We start from the raw sequence: 16,836 nt of genomic DNA, 5'->3' as shown, positions 1-16,836 counted from the left end.
TGTTTTCGCAATGAAGTGTGACGAAAACCAAAAAACATTCTTACAAATGAACCATCATTCTTAATTATATATCATTTAATATAGCCTAGGTTACATTTTGGTGTTTTGATCTGAGATTTTTCAATAAAAACATCATCAAAACGTACAGAGCGTCCAGTACGAATATGTATCTGATACTTTTTGGGAGAGACATTGTCTGTAATTTATGTAAAAAAAAACCCCAAAAAAACATAAATTTCGGCACTTATATTGAGATTCAGGACGATATTTGTATGCAGCTTATAACAGCATGTTTGTTGTGTGAAAATAAAAAATTCAAAAGCCTGCTTACATGAGATAAGAAATGATTAAGACAGGGAAGATTGCATCATTTAAAAAAAAAAAACAACAAAAAAAAAACACACACACAGTTGGACAATATATAAAAATTTAAGAAATAAATCACACACGGTGAAAACTGGCTGACAAAACGATCGACACGGTTTGGTTTTTCACTTTTATTCACTTAAATCTTCAAGTGTTAAAGCAAGAACAAAACATTTATAATGTCCTTTGGTGGGATTTTAATACACTTTATTAATACTTTATATGTAAACTAATATTCTTTGATGCCAGCACGTTGCCAATACAAAGGGAAATCAACTGCACAACTAAAAAGAAACAAAAAAAAAAGTCATTAATAAAAACAAAAAGAAAGAGGAAATCAAAAGAGAAGAATACCATTGCTTCTGCATTTTGGATGTCTTAAATAGATACATTAAAGGTTGTCTTTTTTTTCAATCACAGTTTGGCAGAGATACAAAAAGGACTACATGACTCGTTTATTTATTTTTTGTTTTTTCCTTCATTTTGCCAAGAAAAAGAACTTGCAAATACACTGGATGGTTCTTTATGCACTTCTTGTCTGCCCGGGGTAAAAAAAACAACAACAAACAAAACAAAAAAATAAACTACCCTCTGTCCACGATTGCAGGGAGCGAGGTGGCCTTAAGACAGAAACGGAGTCAAACAGCTTTACTTAGATTATCTTTTTGGAAGTAGAGGAGAGGAATGAGAGAACGGAGGGAGGAAGAGGAGGAAGAGGGGAGAGCGTCTTACACATGTGCATGACTAACATTGGACAGAAGAATCTTTCGACCGACGAGGGTTCGCAGAGTTCAAGTTCACAAATACACGGGTCAGTGGCAGCGTGGGGTCAAAGGTGAGGGGGCTGAACAGGAGTAAGGGGTGAGACAGAAAGACCAAGAGGGAACGATGTGGGGGGGGGAATTTTGGGTTAACGCGGGCAAAGTTTTTTTGCGTCACAAAGAGGCAATCCGGACAGATTTCCTTCTATCCACTGACAATGCACTGACAGCAAAGAATGTCTATTTTGTTTAGTTTAGTTTCTTTCTTTTTTTCCCACCTCTCTCCGTCTGTCATCGCCTTGAAGTGTAACAGTTTTCATCTCTGAGGACGGTCTTCTTCGCTGCTTGGCAAGGACAGGTATTTTTATATATATATATTTTTTTTTTCTCCGTCTCTCTCTCTCCGCCATCGTCAGTCCAGCAAATATTAACTCGCAGATGCGTCCCGAGGGGGGCGGAGAGCTGGGGATCCGCGGGCCGCCGTCGGCTTGTGCGAGAGCTGATTGGCTGCAGCTGTTGTTGCCGTGGCAATAAGAAAGGGAGTGAACAAGTCTGTCACGTTGAGTTATTCCTCCCCAAACTGGAAGGATCTCATGTACCTGGTATGGCTTAGAGGGAGGTGGGTAGAGGAGGTGGTGGGGACTCACCGTTCTTTGATTTATCAGGCAAATGCTCAGTTACTCATACTTTTAATCATACTTTTTTTCTTATTTTTATTTTAGACACTCTTTACTTTTTATATACTCTTGGAATTTAAATGAGAGGTTTCTGCTTTAGTCTGGCACATTCCCGTCATCGTCAGCACCGAGTCTGGCAGCGGAGAAAGCTCAGTGCGTCACAGTCCAGAAAGCTAATGTTGTGTTGTTGTTGTTTTTTTTAATTATTATTTATTAATTAAATGGTTGTCGGATATCTTTAAGGGAAGAAAGTATCGTGGGGGGAGAGGTGGGACTGAGTGTCGCTCCCACTCGGGGGGGAACAGGTCCGGTCAGAGCGCGGCGGCCCGGCGCGGCGTTTCCCTCCACAGCGCCGCGCCGGCCAGCAGCAGCATCAGCACGCTGCAGAGCGAAGGGGGCCTCAGGGACGCCTGGCCCGACTCGGGCCCCTTGCAGCCGCCCAGCTCGGACTCGCAGCGGGGCTTCTCGCACAGCAGGCCCGTGTGGGAGGCGGGACAGCTGCAGCGGTTGCTCACACACTCCCCGCCGTTTTGGCAGCGCAGGAGTTCGTTGTCACACACCCGGGCTGCGGCGAAAGGGATGTTAGCAGAGGAGAAGAAAAGGGTCAGAATATCGTGCGCACAAGCAACGGGCGACACTTTACTTGAAGGTGCAAGGCGACCATATCTAATCACCACATGTGGTGATAGGAGTGATTAAGTTCTGTTTTTAAAATGTCAATTTCTTCAAGTAAATTGTCAGCAGATGCAATACAAAGCGTTTTTAAAGGAAGATCGTCTATATAGCATTCATCAAATACTAACACAGTTTTACCAATCGGGTTGCTTCAGGAATCAGTACTACCTGCAACTTCTTCACATTTTTCTCGTATTAAGGCCACAAATTTTACTGTATTTTGTGGAAAGTCTATGTGACAAACCAACACAAATTTAGGGGATGTACAGTACTAGTTTTACTAGTAGTGTTTAATCTAATCTGATTAGGGAACCTACATTTATGGGACTCCTTGCGACTTTCTTATACAAAAAAATTATTGTTGTTTAAATAATTATTTAAACACATTGCATTTATTGTGTTTGCATTGATAAAAAAATGTCTAAAATCGAAATCGTATCCAAGTCTGGTCTATCAAATACAATCCCAGCAAAACACACTGACGTTGGGTTTGGATCGGGGTCAAATGTGGAGAAGTTCAAGCAGGGTGAATGAAAACTGAATCTGAGGTTCAGTTTCACTTAAACTGTTTTAAAGCAGCAGTTTCGATTCACCTCAGCAGTAGAAAAAAAACAACAACGATGCATCTAACTTCTTAAACTGTTACCAAAACTAGCAGTTTTGTTTTTTTTATAGAAATTCTTCACTTTCGTCAGCCAGTTTGTCCTGTAAATTGATGAGCCGGTCATAAAACCGCAGCAAGTTCTGGGCGAACCCCGAGGCCTCTGTCCACTGCTATATTTCCAAAAACATTTCCTAAGGAAATATCCAACAGGCGTTCTTCCTAGACGCCCCAAAAGCCCTTGAGGTGGCCTCTTCTATCGAGTGGAGGAGCAGCAAATGAGCGTCTGCTGGCAAAACGTTCACCGTGGCCTCAAGACGTCAACATCCAGAGGAAACTCAGACTAATTATAACTTTTTTTTTAATATATCTCATTAACTTGGTAACTATCGATAGCTTGTGATGATGGATGAGGACTGCAGCGTAGATCGAATGTTAATGTGATTACTCTTTTCGTGTTCAAACCATTAAACCCTTCGCAGCACTCCGGTCCGGACTCCGTCTCAAAAGTATTTTCTGACGATTCCAGACTTGAGAGGTGTGAACTGCACTTCCGTTTAATAAATACTCAGCTGCTCCACTGTCTGCTGGAGTTCTCCGCTCAATACAGACAAACATCATCTGCCGCTCAGACGCAATACAAAGCCAACTGCTAACGGTCTGTCTAGAAAGGCCTTGACAACAATCCTTACCAAAGGGGAGTTGTACCACTTTCTAAACCCAGTGGAAACGAGGTGAACTACTCTAAATGATGCTCTCCTTTTAATTGTACGAAGAGGTGAAGCACCACCAACAAAATGCTTTGAGGGCTGTGGTTGTAAGTCTTGTTTCAATGCCGCAACAATCAAATACTGTAAAGGTGAGAAAGAACAATCCCCACAATCGTTGCCCTTCTCCTGAGTTAAAGGAATACATGTTTTTCTTCTCCAAAGTCTTCTGAAGACCCAAAGTCCTTCCTGGTAGGGTGAGCACATGGTTGCGTTCTGATTCCGTGGCTCTGTTGTCAGTTTCTTCGCCAAATGGGTTCATTCAACATCTCTGGGATGTTGAAGTATTGAAAGAGTCCTCGTTCACTGAACTGAAAGGTCGCGTTTGTATCTTTGGACACTTTTGAGAAGAGCCACGTCAGCTGCTTACTCTGCGTGCTTCATCTTTGTTGATCACTGCATTCTGGTGACATAAGCAGAATCGCTGTATAAATTCAGTTTGTGAAAGCTTTACGCTGACATTTGACTTTCACACCTTTGACCTTTTTGGAAGCAGTTGTAGTGCGGATGGAAGTGAAAATGCTGAATTTTAGCCCAAGATACAATGATCAACTATGGGCTTTTCTCCAGACACCATGTCTAAGATTTTGATTTTAAAGTCTTAGATAATGTCTAAGACTTTAAAGTAGACAATGCAATTTGGTTGCATTAAGTTTTAGATACTGTTGAGAGCAGAAACGGACCCTTCCTTTAATGTCTGACTGGCCGACTTTGGCTAATTCTGAATTTCCCTTGAAGGACTTTCACTCATGCATCAATGTTCATGCTGTTTGTTCATGCATTTATGAATGAAACAAAGACAAAAAAAACATTGTATTTGTGTCCTTACAATGTTTGTAAGGACATTTTGAAGATATATTTGAAGACACTCTTCCAAAAATTTAGTTTTGAACTTGTTGCAGAGTAAAACTACTTCATTTTTTTTTTAGCTGGCTATTCAAAGTATCAGTTAGAATGTCCAAAATTGGAAGAAGTACAACATTTACTACAAAGAAGTCTATGTTTTGCAGAGGCCTGTTGAGAGTTTACTACATCACATACATCAGGGAGTTTGGGGGTTTCAGTAAATGACAGAAAAGCTGAACAATTTTATTATTATTGTAGCAAAGTTACTCTGTTTTTTTCTTGTAAGAGGCAAATCTGTCTATAATGAAACGTGTTGAATTTTGGAAATGTCACAGTTGAAGTAAGGATCTGCATTGCTTACAGTAATGCTACACATGCTACTCTCTAGCATAAGATGCTAGAGATAAATTAAACTGTCAACGTTATAATCAAGTTGTGTTGCAGAGCTGTGTAATATTGACATCTCTCACACACACAGTGTGACATCGTCTCCTGACCCAGAAAGGGTATTTAGTCAGGTTTTGTTCATACAGAAACCTCTGACCTGGATTATTGAGGATTTTAATGTGTTTGTTGTATTCTCTTCTTTTTTTAAAACATTGATGAGAAGCGACTGTAGGCTGTAGGGCGTCAGACATTTTAGTGCTACAGCAGTTCTGTTTTCTAATTGTGTAAAAAAAAAAAGCATAACATTTTTTGTTGTATTTATGTTTTTAAAAGATAAGTCTCAGTTGCAAAATAGGTGATCAGAAATAAATAGCGAAATAGTTCTCATGTGAGAACTATTGTAGCTGGCAGCCATCTTGGTAGGTGCCCACAACTAACTATTATGACAGTTGCTATGGAGTTGGTATGACAACAGCAAACAAGCCACAATCTATGTCTCATGCAGGTCAATCCCGAAGCCATGGTTCACCTACACTTTGCGCTGCGTTTACCTACCAAGATGGCGGCTCACTGGCGCCGATCACTTCAGAGTTGTGGGAACTATATGTATTGGCCTCGACTTCTGTGACTGGTGCATCTCTTGATAATTTTTTATGGTAAAAGATTAGAAGGTGTAGAGATGTAGACGTGTTTTAACCATCTCTGGCATTTTGGCTAAACTTAGTAATTCTGTTTCCTTTTACAAAGTCATGTCAGAATTGTCAAAAAGAAAGTTTACACTGTTTATTTAAACATAATTTTAAAAGTTTACACTATGTTTATATTTTGCCCCCACCCCTTTTTTATAACCAAGTAAGTTAGTAAACTTCTTTATAATTTTATCTAATAAAGACACATTTAGATTGACAGTCAAACATCCAAAATTGACACAAAACAAATCAAAGTTTAAACCTCAGTGTCCAACCATGTCCATTTAACTTTAGCTCTCTGACTAAACTTCCAGTAAATCAGCTCCATCACAACTGGAAAAAAAATAAAGAAAATCCACAATCTCCTCAGTGCCTGCAAGGCTTCTCCCGGACAGCGCTGACTTTAAACAAACTGAACATTAGGTGAAAATTGGTGTATATTTAGAGCTGGGACACCGAGGCCACTCTATTCCCAGCGGAGGCAAGCTGTCAAGCAAGCTGGAGGCAAACAAAGCTGCACAGCACAAACTAATAAACCAACGGAGACAAATAAACAGTGATAAACAAAGGGACCACTTCTGCCAGTTTCACTCCTTCATGGGAGCGGGAAAACAATGCGGTGAGTAATATATGAAGTCTGTGGACCATAAATATCACAATAACAAATATCAGATCTCGCTCCTAATACTCAGGACTGGGTGTATTGCCATCTCCCCAGAATAGCCAAATAGAGCTTTGATGAAAACCTTTCTTAGAGTCTCTGTATAATGCGTGACTCATGTTTGTGCGCCTTGAGGGACAGGGAAAAAGAAGGAAAGAAAAAAGTGTCGCGTGGCTCAGAAAGTTAGTTTTTACTGTCGATTCTGAGGTTATGTCTGAAGACAAGTCAGATTGATAAAACCTGTTTGAAGGTTTTCTCCTTCGATCAAACAGGTTTAAACAGGCATAAAAGGCTAGAAATCGATCATTATTCCAACATCGTCAATGGAAAACTTTCCTTTACTTGGTTTTACTTTTTATGCAGACAACAGCTCCATTTTGTAAAAACTGTCTGCTTTCAATTACATTTAGTTCGACAAAAGCCTCCCATTTCAGTTGCATTTGTTCCTGCTATAATACAAATGAGTATATCTACAAACGAAAAAAAAACAACAAAAAACACTCATTCCAGTGCAGGAAAATGTTTCATAAATTCTAAATAACACAAGAATCATTTCTTTTTGCATTTACTCTCATCTAAAAGTAAAAGCAGCTAAAGGGAAAGCAGGCCTCAAGCTACGCGCGTCTGGAAAGGAATCCTCACGTTCAATCAAGAATGTGAGGCGCCTTGACATGAGGAAGATTAATGCTCACATAAATAAAGCAGATTTTCTTAATGTTGCTCTTCGGAGGAAGTGGCAGTCGGAAGTTTTAATGTGGATTGGCTTGTAAAAACACTACGGTACTCTAACAGCCAGGAGTTTCACTTCACATATGTCTGAAAGTCTTCGAAGTTTCATTCTTCAGTTTTACCATTGATTATCAACTGGATTTAGAATAAGACTTTGACTGGGCACATGGATTTACTTTAGATGAAACTTTTTCTTTGCAACTCTTGCCGCAGGGGTTAGGACCTGCGGCAAGAGTCCTAACTCTCTTGCCGCAGGTCCTAAACTTTCGTCCCGACCAGAACATCTTCTTCCACATGTTAGTAAAATTTAAACCTCTTTACTTGTTTAAGGGATTGTATCTGCAGATTCAGCAGTTTACCTGCAGAATACATAAGGCACTTTTTGCTGACTTTTTAAAGTGCACACAAATTACACACATATATATGTATATATTTATATAGAGGCGACTTCTGCAAATGTAAAGGAAGCAGGACTTTAAATGCACACTGATGATTTTTGGGTTTTATTTGTAAAGATAAATAAAAGCAACAGACACTTTTCCTTCTTCACAGCTGTGAGCTCCTTCATGATGTTTGGCGGCATAAAATCTTAATGAAATACGCTAAAGCTTGTGGTTGAAAGGAGACAAAATGGGAAAAAAAAAGCTAAACAGGTATGAATGTTTTGCAAAGCAATGTGTAATGATGACTAGGAATAGTGCTGCAAAGAAACAGATTTCGGTAACACTTTATTTGAAGGGCTAACACTGTCATGTCAGTTCACAAGACTGACATGACACCGTCATAAATATGACATAACATCTGTTATGAAGATGAAGGAGTCTTTATGAATGTTGTCATGAAGTGTCATTTGGTAAATAATGACACTTTTAATGCAAAGTTGTGCTAAAAGTTGCATTAAAAGTCCATTAAAAGAGCCAAGGTTGCATTATTTGGTGAATGTTGACACTTTAATGCAAAGTTGGAACTTTTCATTTAGTTTTAGTTTAATTTTTAAAGAAACTTTGCATTTAAAGTGTCATTATTTACTGAATGACACTTCATGACAACAGTCATAAACATTCATAAACACTTCTCCGTGCTCACAACAGCTACGTTATGCCATTTATGACCGTGTCAGTCTTATGCACACCCTGTCAAATAAAGTGCTACCCACATTTCCATAGTTTTGTTTTCCACCAAAATGCTCACTTAAAATGTCGAGAGTTAAACAGTTTTGGAGTTTAAAAAAATAAAATAATTTCACTTAAAAACAACCTATTTACTTAATATCTCCTCATTTTAGTCTAGCATCAGGAAAGGTTTTGAACTGCAGCAGAGCACCATGTTGGCACCGTTCTCGTTTCTTCACGTGGCATTTTTTGGTTTATTTCCGGCACTAATTTGCACATTTTGCACCTAAACACACACAGAGTCACAGAAATCCTCCATTTTTATTCACATTTTGGGAATTAAGCAGCCAGAAGTTCACAAACCATCACAAACGGGGCTTTTCCCACCGCGCTTAAAGGCGCATTCGTCGTAGTTTATGTAAACTTCTGAAACTGAAGGAAGAGATAATAAATGTAAAAAAAATTAAATAAAATCTCATTATTCTCGCACCAAGCTCACAGTAATTACTGATTAAGTGAGTTTCGTCTGATTTAATGTCAGAAGATAATATTAAAGGTATGGATTAAAATGCTGTTTGATTTTCATTACACATTAATAAGCGCACTTTCTCTTTAAGAGACGTCCTGTTGAAGATTCACCCGACACGAGGCTTAAGGCTGAGCAGCGAGTTCAGCTGAATTCAAAGGCCGGTCCCGGTAACGGCCGTACCCTGCAGGCATGGTGCTTCATCGCCCGCCAATTAAGCAGAGCCAAAAATCTAACATGAAACACAGGTATTGATTATTTGGGAACGCCAGTCAATAAAACGGTTGTGTCAGACATGTCAGCTCAGTGAGATTAAAGGTGCCGCAGAGCCACCCGTAGCCTCAGAACTCCTTTCAGAGCTCGCCGGCTTGATCCGCTCTCCATCTCCCCCCGCAATCTCCTTTTTTTTCCGCATTACCGCAGGTAAACAAAGGCGGCACAAGGCAGTAAATGACAAGATTTGTTGTGTTTGCCTTTGATATGAGTGATAATATTTAGAGAAGGAAACCCGTGAACTAGGTGTGCGTGTCTGAGAGAGGGATGTGTTTGAGGAGAGATTTCATTTTTAATTGCATTTTTTCAGTCCGACTGCAGACTGAGCCTCGGTCAGGAGCAGAAGCACCGCATCAGCAAAACCCCCAAAAACAGAACAAGGCTGGAAAGTTTTCCAACCGGCAGCAAATTTCCAGTTAAAACTGGATCGATGATTTAAAAACGACATTTTAGATAGAAACTAACATGTGGTAAGACTCTTGGATCCATTTCTTGACTCGTAAAGTTGCATGAACACCATGTTCTCTTGTGTTTCCTGGTTTGAAGAGTGGCACTGTTTCAGGTAATATTTATACCACAATAAAACAGGATAAGATCAATTAAAATGGACGCTTTCAAGAAACGCTTGATATAAAACCAGAGGTGGGCAGAGTACCCAAAAGATTTTACTCAAGTAAAAGTAGCAGCACCTCAACATGTTTTTACTCAAGTAAAAGTAAAAAGTAGCTGTCCAAGAAATGACTCGAGTAAAAAAGCATTTGGTAAAAGGTCTACTCAAGTACTGAGTAATTGATCAAATCATCAATCATTTCAAATTTAAAAATTGCATCATCAGATGGACCAAAATGTCAAGTTAAGTGGAAACTTTGGAATTTTAAAGACCAAAATGACAATTATTCACATTTTTTGCCCCCTAACTCAGTTTCTTTCAATATAAAACTTGTGACGCTGCAACAAAACCTGGAGGCGTGTGTTTGTTCCTGGTGATATTTTTGGTTAGAACATGATTGTTTTTCATTCAGTGGGTGGAGAATCCAGAAATGCGACATTTTGAGAGTAGCGACACTTCATGATAAAATTACTCAAGTAAAGTAAAAGGTACAACGTAATAAAAATTCTCCTAAATGTATATTTTTTCAAACAAAAAAAGGTTACTCCAGGTAATGTAACTGGTTACTAACTCTGGTTAAAATTACATTTCGTCTTTATTCCTGTGGGTCAGAACTTACTGAAAAAAAGGGAAGTCAACGACTATCGGTTCAAATTTCCCAAAATCACTGCTCAACTACTAAAAAGTAAATTATATAACCCTAAACTTTACCAGTTCCATTTATTTTAAAGAAACCACAGAGCTTGCCACTAAAAGCAGCACCATCAATTTATTTTAAACGTGTTCTCAAATTAAAGGTTGGATTTTATTATTCTCCTGCCATAAAAAATGTAATTTATCTCAAGACCCTTGTCACAGATTCGCCAAGATTGCCAATAACCGTGGAGGGTGCTTCACGTGTTACAGCGGTGGATCCCAACGAACCTGCACTACATCGCAGTGCAGGCGATAAAAGAACTAATGGTGGGGTGTTGAGATTTTAATCTCCTGTCCTCAAATAAAATGCATCTGTTATTTTTGATAGAACAGAAAACAACGTTCTGACGCAGCTCCGATGAATACAGATAACGTTCTCTGTAGAGAGATCCTAACTGTCCTTGAGCTTTTACGTGCTAAACATAATATTTAGATGACTGTGTAAAGCTGTGTGTGATGCTGTGAAGTGAAATACATACACATTCGGAGGATGTTTAGGCTTTATAATGCTTATGTTTTCTCTTTATGGCCTTTAATTAGTCGCAAGGCCAAGTTTTTACACTTCAGCCAACTTTAATTGGGTAACAAGTCAATATTTATGTGGGTTGGAAGCCATATGGGACACTATAGAGTAGTCTATCTGCTCTCTTATTCGGTATTTTTAGTGGGTTAAAAAAAAAAAAAAAAAAATCACGTGTGTAAATCGTCGCTGCGACGAAATTCTCTCCCCGTTTAGGTTGGTAATTTCTGGGATAAACAGAGTTCCTACTAGGGACGTACTGAAAGTGGAGACTGGCTCCAATACTGTTCAACATTGGTTATGGATTTCCGATAACCCTTCCAAAAAAATGTCTACCGCGTGGCGCATCGAGAGTTAGCATGAATTCGCCCCGAGGAGGGCGCGCCACGCTCGCTTCTCCCTCCCAAACGTCCCTTTGTGTGGAAACAGATGTGCGTGTTGACAGCGTGTGTTTACTCTGTACACGCTGAATATATTAGTAGCCACCAACAAGTTGCAGTGGAAAAACAGTGCATTTTAATGAAGATCCATCTGTGCCAAAACGACTAAAATAGCCCAGTGTTTTTTGCACTGAATATAAATCAACAACACGGCAGGTTTGGAACGCTGCAGACTGACAATGACTGTATTAAAAATTTAAGCAAAAATAAGGTATTATTAGGTTACAGTAGGTGTTGTGCGTTAAAGTTACTTTGTGTTCAGCAGGAATGAGTGTTGAACTGTGACTGACCTCCTGTGTGACATCCACCTCCGCAATAAAAGATACAGGAACACGGTGCTGTACGGCGTCGTATTGGATCTAACAGTGTTCAGGAGAAGTTCCTCCCTCACTGATGCGCCTGTTAAGCTTTTGTAGAGAAATGAGGCTCAATGTTTATGTAATGTGCATTTTTAGGGTAAAAGCAGGGATGTCCAAGTCATTTCAATATTCGCCAAAATCACATTTTTACAGCACTGACTTCCACACCTTAAGCCAAAGATACAGAGACAACTATATAAGTTTAAAATGCTGAATATGACTGATCATCTTCCTGTTATTTGCCAGGTTCTCTGAAGCTGCTTTATACATCAGCAGTTTAAGATAATTAGAAACATTAGTTAATGTGAAATTAGTTTATATATATAAAACAACAACGGCACTGGCAGCATATTCTTGAAGAACTGCAATATGTTCTATCAAGGAGTGTCAAGTCTTCTAATAAAATTACCCAATCTTTTATTGTGAAGTTAGCGACTGACCAATCAACTAAAGCAGTCCATGTTTCCATTTCTGGTATAATGTTTAGGATTTTGTTTTGGAAATACCATGTAAAATACCTTGGAAAGCCTTCACAAGTTTTCTAATTCCATTAGAATCTCGATGCTAGCTTCGACAGCTAGCATAAGATCCAGGAAGCAGCTGGATCTTCTGCTAGCTCTAAGTTTCAGTGACTTTGGGCAAACTTATGAGCTTCAAACTTTTATTGGTAAAGCTAATACTAGCCACAGGAGAAAGCATTCGGCAAGTCTTGTTTTTCCAGCCTCTGCTGTGACGTGTTGACTACGTCTTCCCAAGAAAGCGCTGCATGTCTTCAACAAAATTGGTTACAAAAATTTGGTCAGCAGCGCTTGTTTTTTGTCTCATGCTGTACCTGTGAAAAGTGCAGGACATCCATACTATTTCATTTTTATTTGTTGTAGCTCTTGCAGAGCTCTTGTTCTTTCCCCAGGCAGTTCTTTAAGGTTAATGTTTGTTACCAGTTTTATTCAGTTGACAGAGGGAGAATAAGAAAACTTTGATTATTCTATATAAAAAACAAAACAAAAACAAGGGAAAATAAGCATAAGAATCCTCCAAGAAATAATTTTAAAATCCTCTCACATGTCACATCCAAAGGAAACTTTGCATTTTCTGCCTGGAGCACAATCAGAGTCGGCACAAATGTCTTTTATCTCAAAATTTCTCTGTCAGAGACTTTACATCCACCTGAAGTTCACGTCTCCCGTTTCTCTGCCTGCAGATTCGTCAGGGAAACTTTGGCTTGACGAAAACAATGAAAAATTGGTGACATTTGGAGGAAAACGACGGCTTCGTGGGGCATGCTTTGGAAAACGGCTGGAGGAAATATAAACGCCAAAACTGTAATGGATGTGCTGGACCTGAAAATGACCTGAAAATCTCCTTTAAGAGAAATGTCAGCGTTGGGCGTCATTGTCCCGCTGCGTGTTTGCACGGAGGGAATCGCAGGCAGCCTGTCAAGCAGTCAATATTGACTCAGCTGTGGTGTTGATTGCGAGTGGCGCGCTGTGCCTGTGCCTGAGTTACCGAGCAGCATGCATCCTGCCATGCCGTTGCTTCTTTTTGTCCAGTTCGAGGCCATAACGGGCACCCGCCGATCCCACATCGCTTATGCAGCCACGGGACGGGGGGTTGGGGGGGAAATGCAAGGTTTCGGCTAACGGCGTAGGCATCTACATCAACAGTCGTGTCGACAGCGCATGTGCAGCACATTCCTCCAGCCAAAGCTCGGGAATCAAACAGAGAAGGTAAACATCGGAGAAAGACACCAGAAGGAGACAGAGCTGAGGGAGGGTTTGGGTGGGGGTGGGGGGTTGGAGGGGAGGCAGGGGGGGAGAGAACAGTCGGGACGTTTTGGACATACGGAGAGTCGTGGTTCTACTTACATTTGCAGCCATTTTCCCACAAATAGCCAGGTAGGCACTCCTGACACTTGGGGCCCGTAGTGCCCTCCTTACATGTACAATATCCTGTGCCATTACAGTGATCACTGACTGAGCCAGAGGGATTACAATTACACTCTGAAAAAACAAGACACACACACACATACACACACAGGCTGGAGAACAGGGTGGTGCTTTGACTTCCCGCCACACGTCTAGGATTCTCACAGCTTCTCGAGTTCTGTCAGAGGCATCGGTAAATTAGAATATCGTAGGAAAAGACTTTCAAAAAAAGAGATTTATTACACACAGAGGGATACGGTTCAAGCATTTATTTCTGTTAAATGTGATTAGCCTGGCTCACAGCTAAGAGAAATCATGAGTCAACATAGGAATGCTACGGCTTACTCCACCGTTGCCCAGCAGACATTCGTCAACGCCAGCCCCAAGGAGGGTAGGGGTCGCTAAATGTTATTCCTAAAGAGGGTTGTTGCTCACAAATTGAGTGAAGGGAAGTTAATGGCAAGCTAAGTGTGGCACCTAGTGCACAAGCAACAGGGACAGATAACCACAATCTTGAGAGAATTTTGAAGCAGAGTCCTTCAAGACTTTTGGGGAGATTCATAAGATTTGAACTGCAGCTTGAGTCAGAGCTTTAAGAGCAACCACACAAAAACACATCCGGGACAAGGACTAAAACTGCTTCATACCTAGTCGCTCCTGAATTTCTAACAAAAATAGTTGTTAAAACTGCCACTATGTTCTGATGGTATATAACATGAGACAGATAATCTGTGGAAAGAAAGAGTTCTCGTACTGGCATCCAGAGAACTACACCTCTACACTCAAAAAAACCAGAGCAAGGAGGAGGGTCCTAGTGTTGTCAATCACGCTTGTATACGCGCGATTCAAGGTGCTAATGGCCGAGAAACAACTTACCAGTCCAAGAAAACTGTTTATCTGACATCGGTGGCCAAGCTAGCTAGCGTTAGCATTCATCACAGACGCCGCTGTGGGGAGCTAGCTATGGCGTAGCAGGAAGCAAGGTGGAGGGGGTGAGCAGCACGTACCGGAGTCTGATTGAGAAGGCAGAGATTTTTCACAGATTATCTGTCTCATACCGTCACCGCATAGTGAAAATGTTTAACAAATATGTAAAAAGCTAATTGTTTTTTATGAAATTGACATACTTCAGCTTTAAGCACAAAAGATAATATTTTCATAAATATGACCATCTTAGGTGGCATTTTAATTGGAAAATAAAGGTCCTGGAGTTGGGAGGAAGAGTGGAAATGCTTTTCAAGCTTCTTGAGACCCAGTAACAAAATGTTCACATTTTGCAATCATTTTGGGAGGAACGTCAGCTGCACGTGTTTGTTGGTTGTGCTTTGTTAAGTCCAAAGGTAGCACAGCCGTCTCACAAGAAACTTTAGAAAACTTCAGGTCAAACTAAATGTTGCATATTCACTACCTGCTAATCAGAGTCATCAAAATGACCAGAAATACAAGCATATCCCTTTGTGTGTAATCAGTCTATATAACACAGGAATTTTCCTTTTTCAATTGAAATATTAAATAAATAAATAAATGGCATTTTCCCTGATATTCTAATCCATGAAAGCAAACCTGTACTTCTAATAGAAAAAGTCTGACTAGAGTTCAAGAATTTACACAGTGGGAAATGCTACCATTTCAACGGTAATGAGGACAGAGAAAATGAGCAAAGAATGAAGTAGAATTCAAATGCATGAACGCCTTAAACACATTACAACATATCTGTATTGAATTTGTCATTAAAACGAGAACCTAGCATGCAATGAGCTTTTTAAGCAAAGCAATATCAGTAGATCTGATTTCAGATGAACTGAGGAGAGCCTATGTGAGCATGCGTCTGTAAAAGTCAGAATCATTCATACAGAGATAAAGATGAACAGATAGAAGATGGACGACAGTGTGGAACAAAAAATGAGAGACCTGCACATTGAAATGGGCATTGTTGTAATAAATTCCTTCATTCCAACTGTAATCTTCGAAATGCGTACGTCTTCCCTTGCTGAAATTGACGGAGACGGGTGGTCTTAACCAAAGCTTTGACGTGAAAAGGAAGCAAATAACCTCTTGCGTCTCCGGTGACCTACGCTTAATTGACCTTCCCACAGAAACTAGAACACTCTGCAGTCAAAGTGACAGCTATTTTGACAGTCGCTGACTAAAACATTGCACCTTAATATGGTTGCGTTGCATGTGGCTTCACCTGAGTGACACCCAGGGGTCAGGCGAGAGGAGAGAGGTGACAGCATGTGACAAACTGGCGGGTCAGAGAAAGAGAGTCAGGGTGACGGCGAGCTCGGCACTCAGCAACGCCTCTGTGACTCTTAATACCAAGTGACGGGTTTCAGCTGCTCCTCCTGAGGCCATTTCATGTATATGACATATGCACTTGCCTGGCATCTTTGACTGCCTGTGTGACTTCTCTGGGAAAAAAAAAAAAATCTCTCAGAACTCGTGTTACCTGTCAGACTTCCCCCTCAGGATGTACAAATGCACCTGACACTCGGAGCTGTGAATTCACACTGCCGATACTTGGAAAATATTTCAGTAGGGAACCAAGCTATTCCCTCGGGAGTCACATGAGTTGCCGTACACAGAGCAGACGTAGATGTGGTTTAAGAATCTTTGTATATGAATCATGACGAAAATAGAAGAACGAGGCGATTACGGCCCTTTTTTTTATGTTGTGTACTACGAAAATGTGGGCATGAAATAGCAGGCAAGTGAAGTCCAGAGATTACTTTTTTTTTTTTAACTAGCAACAATTCTGTCACAGTTTGCATATCTGCTGCTTTGGCAAAGGATAAGCCTAGCTTAAAATTAGCATACTTGCTTACAAATGCTGTTTGAAATTATGGGAAATATCAAATAATTAGCATTACTTGAATTGTCAAATTAGTTTTGTCTTTGGTGATTTTTGTAAGTTCTAGAAATTGAAATGATTAAAATTGTTTTATTAACTAGTCTATGTATCCCAGTAGGCTAACAATTTTGTCAACCTAAGACCTTGTTCAGCTAACTTAGCTTTTTACTCCGCCTTGCTGTTGAATCACACAATTAATGACGATAAATAAATAAATTGGAAATCTAGAGATGGTCAAGACAAAGAATTGGAAAACGTTTAGCTAAATGTGTATACATTTCAAATGTAGCCGTTTCTCTAGGTATCTACAGTCTAGCTACTTATTACATTAACTAGTCTTCGTATGCTACTAGGCTACCATGCTA

At 40.1% G+C, this 16,836-nt stretch overlaps 1 protein-coding gene across 8 annotated transcripts in view; it reads right to left on the bottom strand.

The window, feature by feature from the left end:
• Window positions 1–482: 482 nt before the first annotated feature.
• The window catches only part of ntng1a (netrin g1a), a 146,015-nt gene continuing 129,661 nt past the window's right edge, over window positions 483–16,836 (bottom strand). For 4 of the 8 annotated variants that reach the window (XM_032551307.1, XM_032551306.1, XM_032551308.1 and 1 more), the window contains 2 exons: window positions 13,561–13,695; window positions 483–2,369 (listed from right to left, as the gene is read on the bottom strand). In XM_032551307.1, coding sequence (XP_032407198.1) covers window positions 2,116–2,369; window positions 13,561–13,695 — 389 coding nt within the window. In that variant the 3' untranslated portion in view covers window positions 483–2,115. The remainder of the gene's footprint in view (window positions 2,370–13,560; window positions 13,696–16,836) is intronic. The other 4 variants (XM_032551309.1, XM_032551312.1, XM_032551313.1 and 1 more) reach the window with 1 other exon arrangement.

This window comes from Xiphophorus hellerii, chromosome 21 (assembly GCF_003331165.1).
Source record: "Xiphophorus hellerii strain 12219 chromosome 21, Xiphophorus_hellerii-4.1, whole genome shotgun sequence".
Taxonomy (NCBI): domain Eukaryota; kingdom Metazoa; phylum Chordata; class Actinopteri; order Cyprinodontiformes; family Poeciliidae; genus Xiphophorus; species Xiphophorus hellerii.
This window is presented reverse-complemented; position numbering and strand designations above follow the sequence as displayed.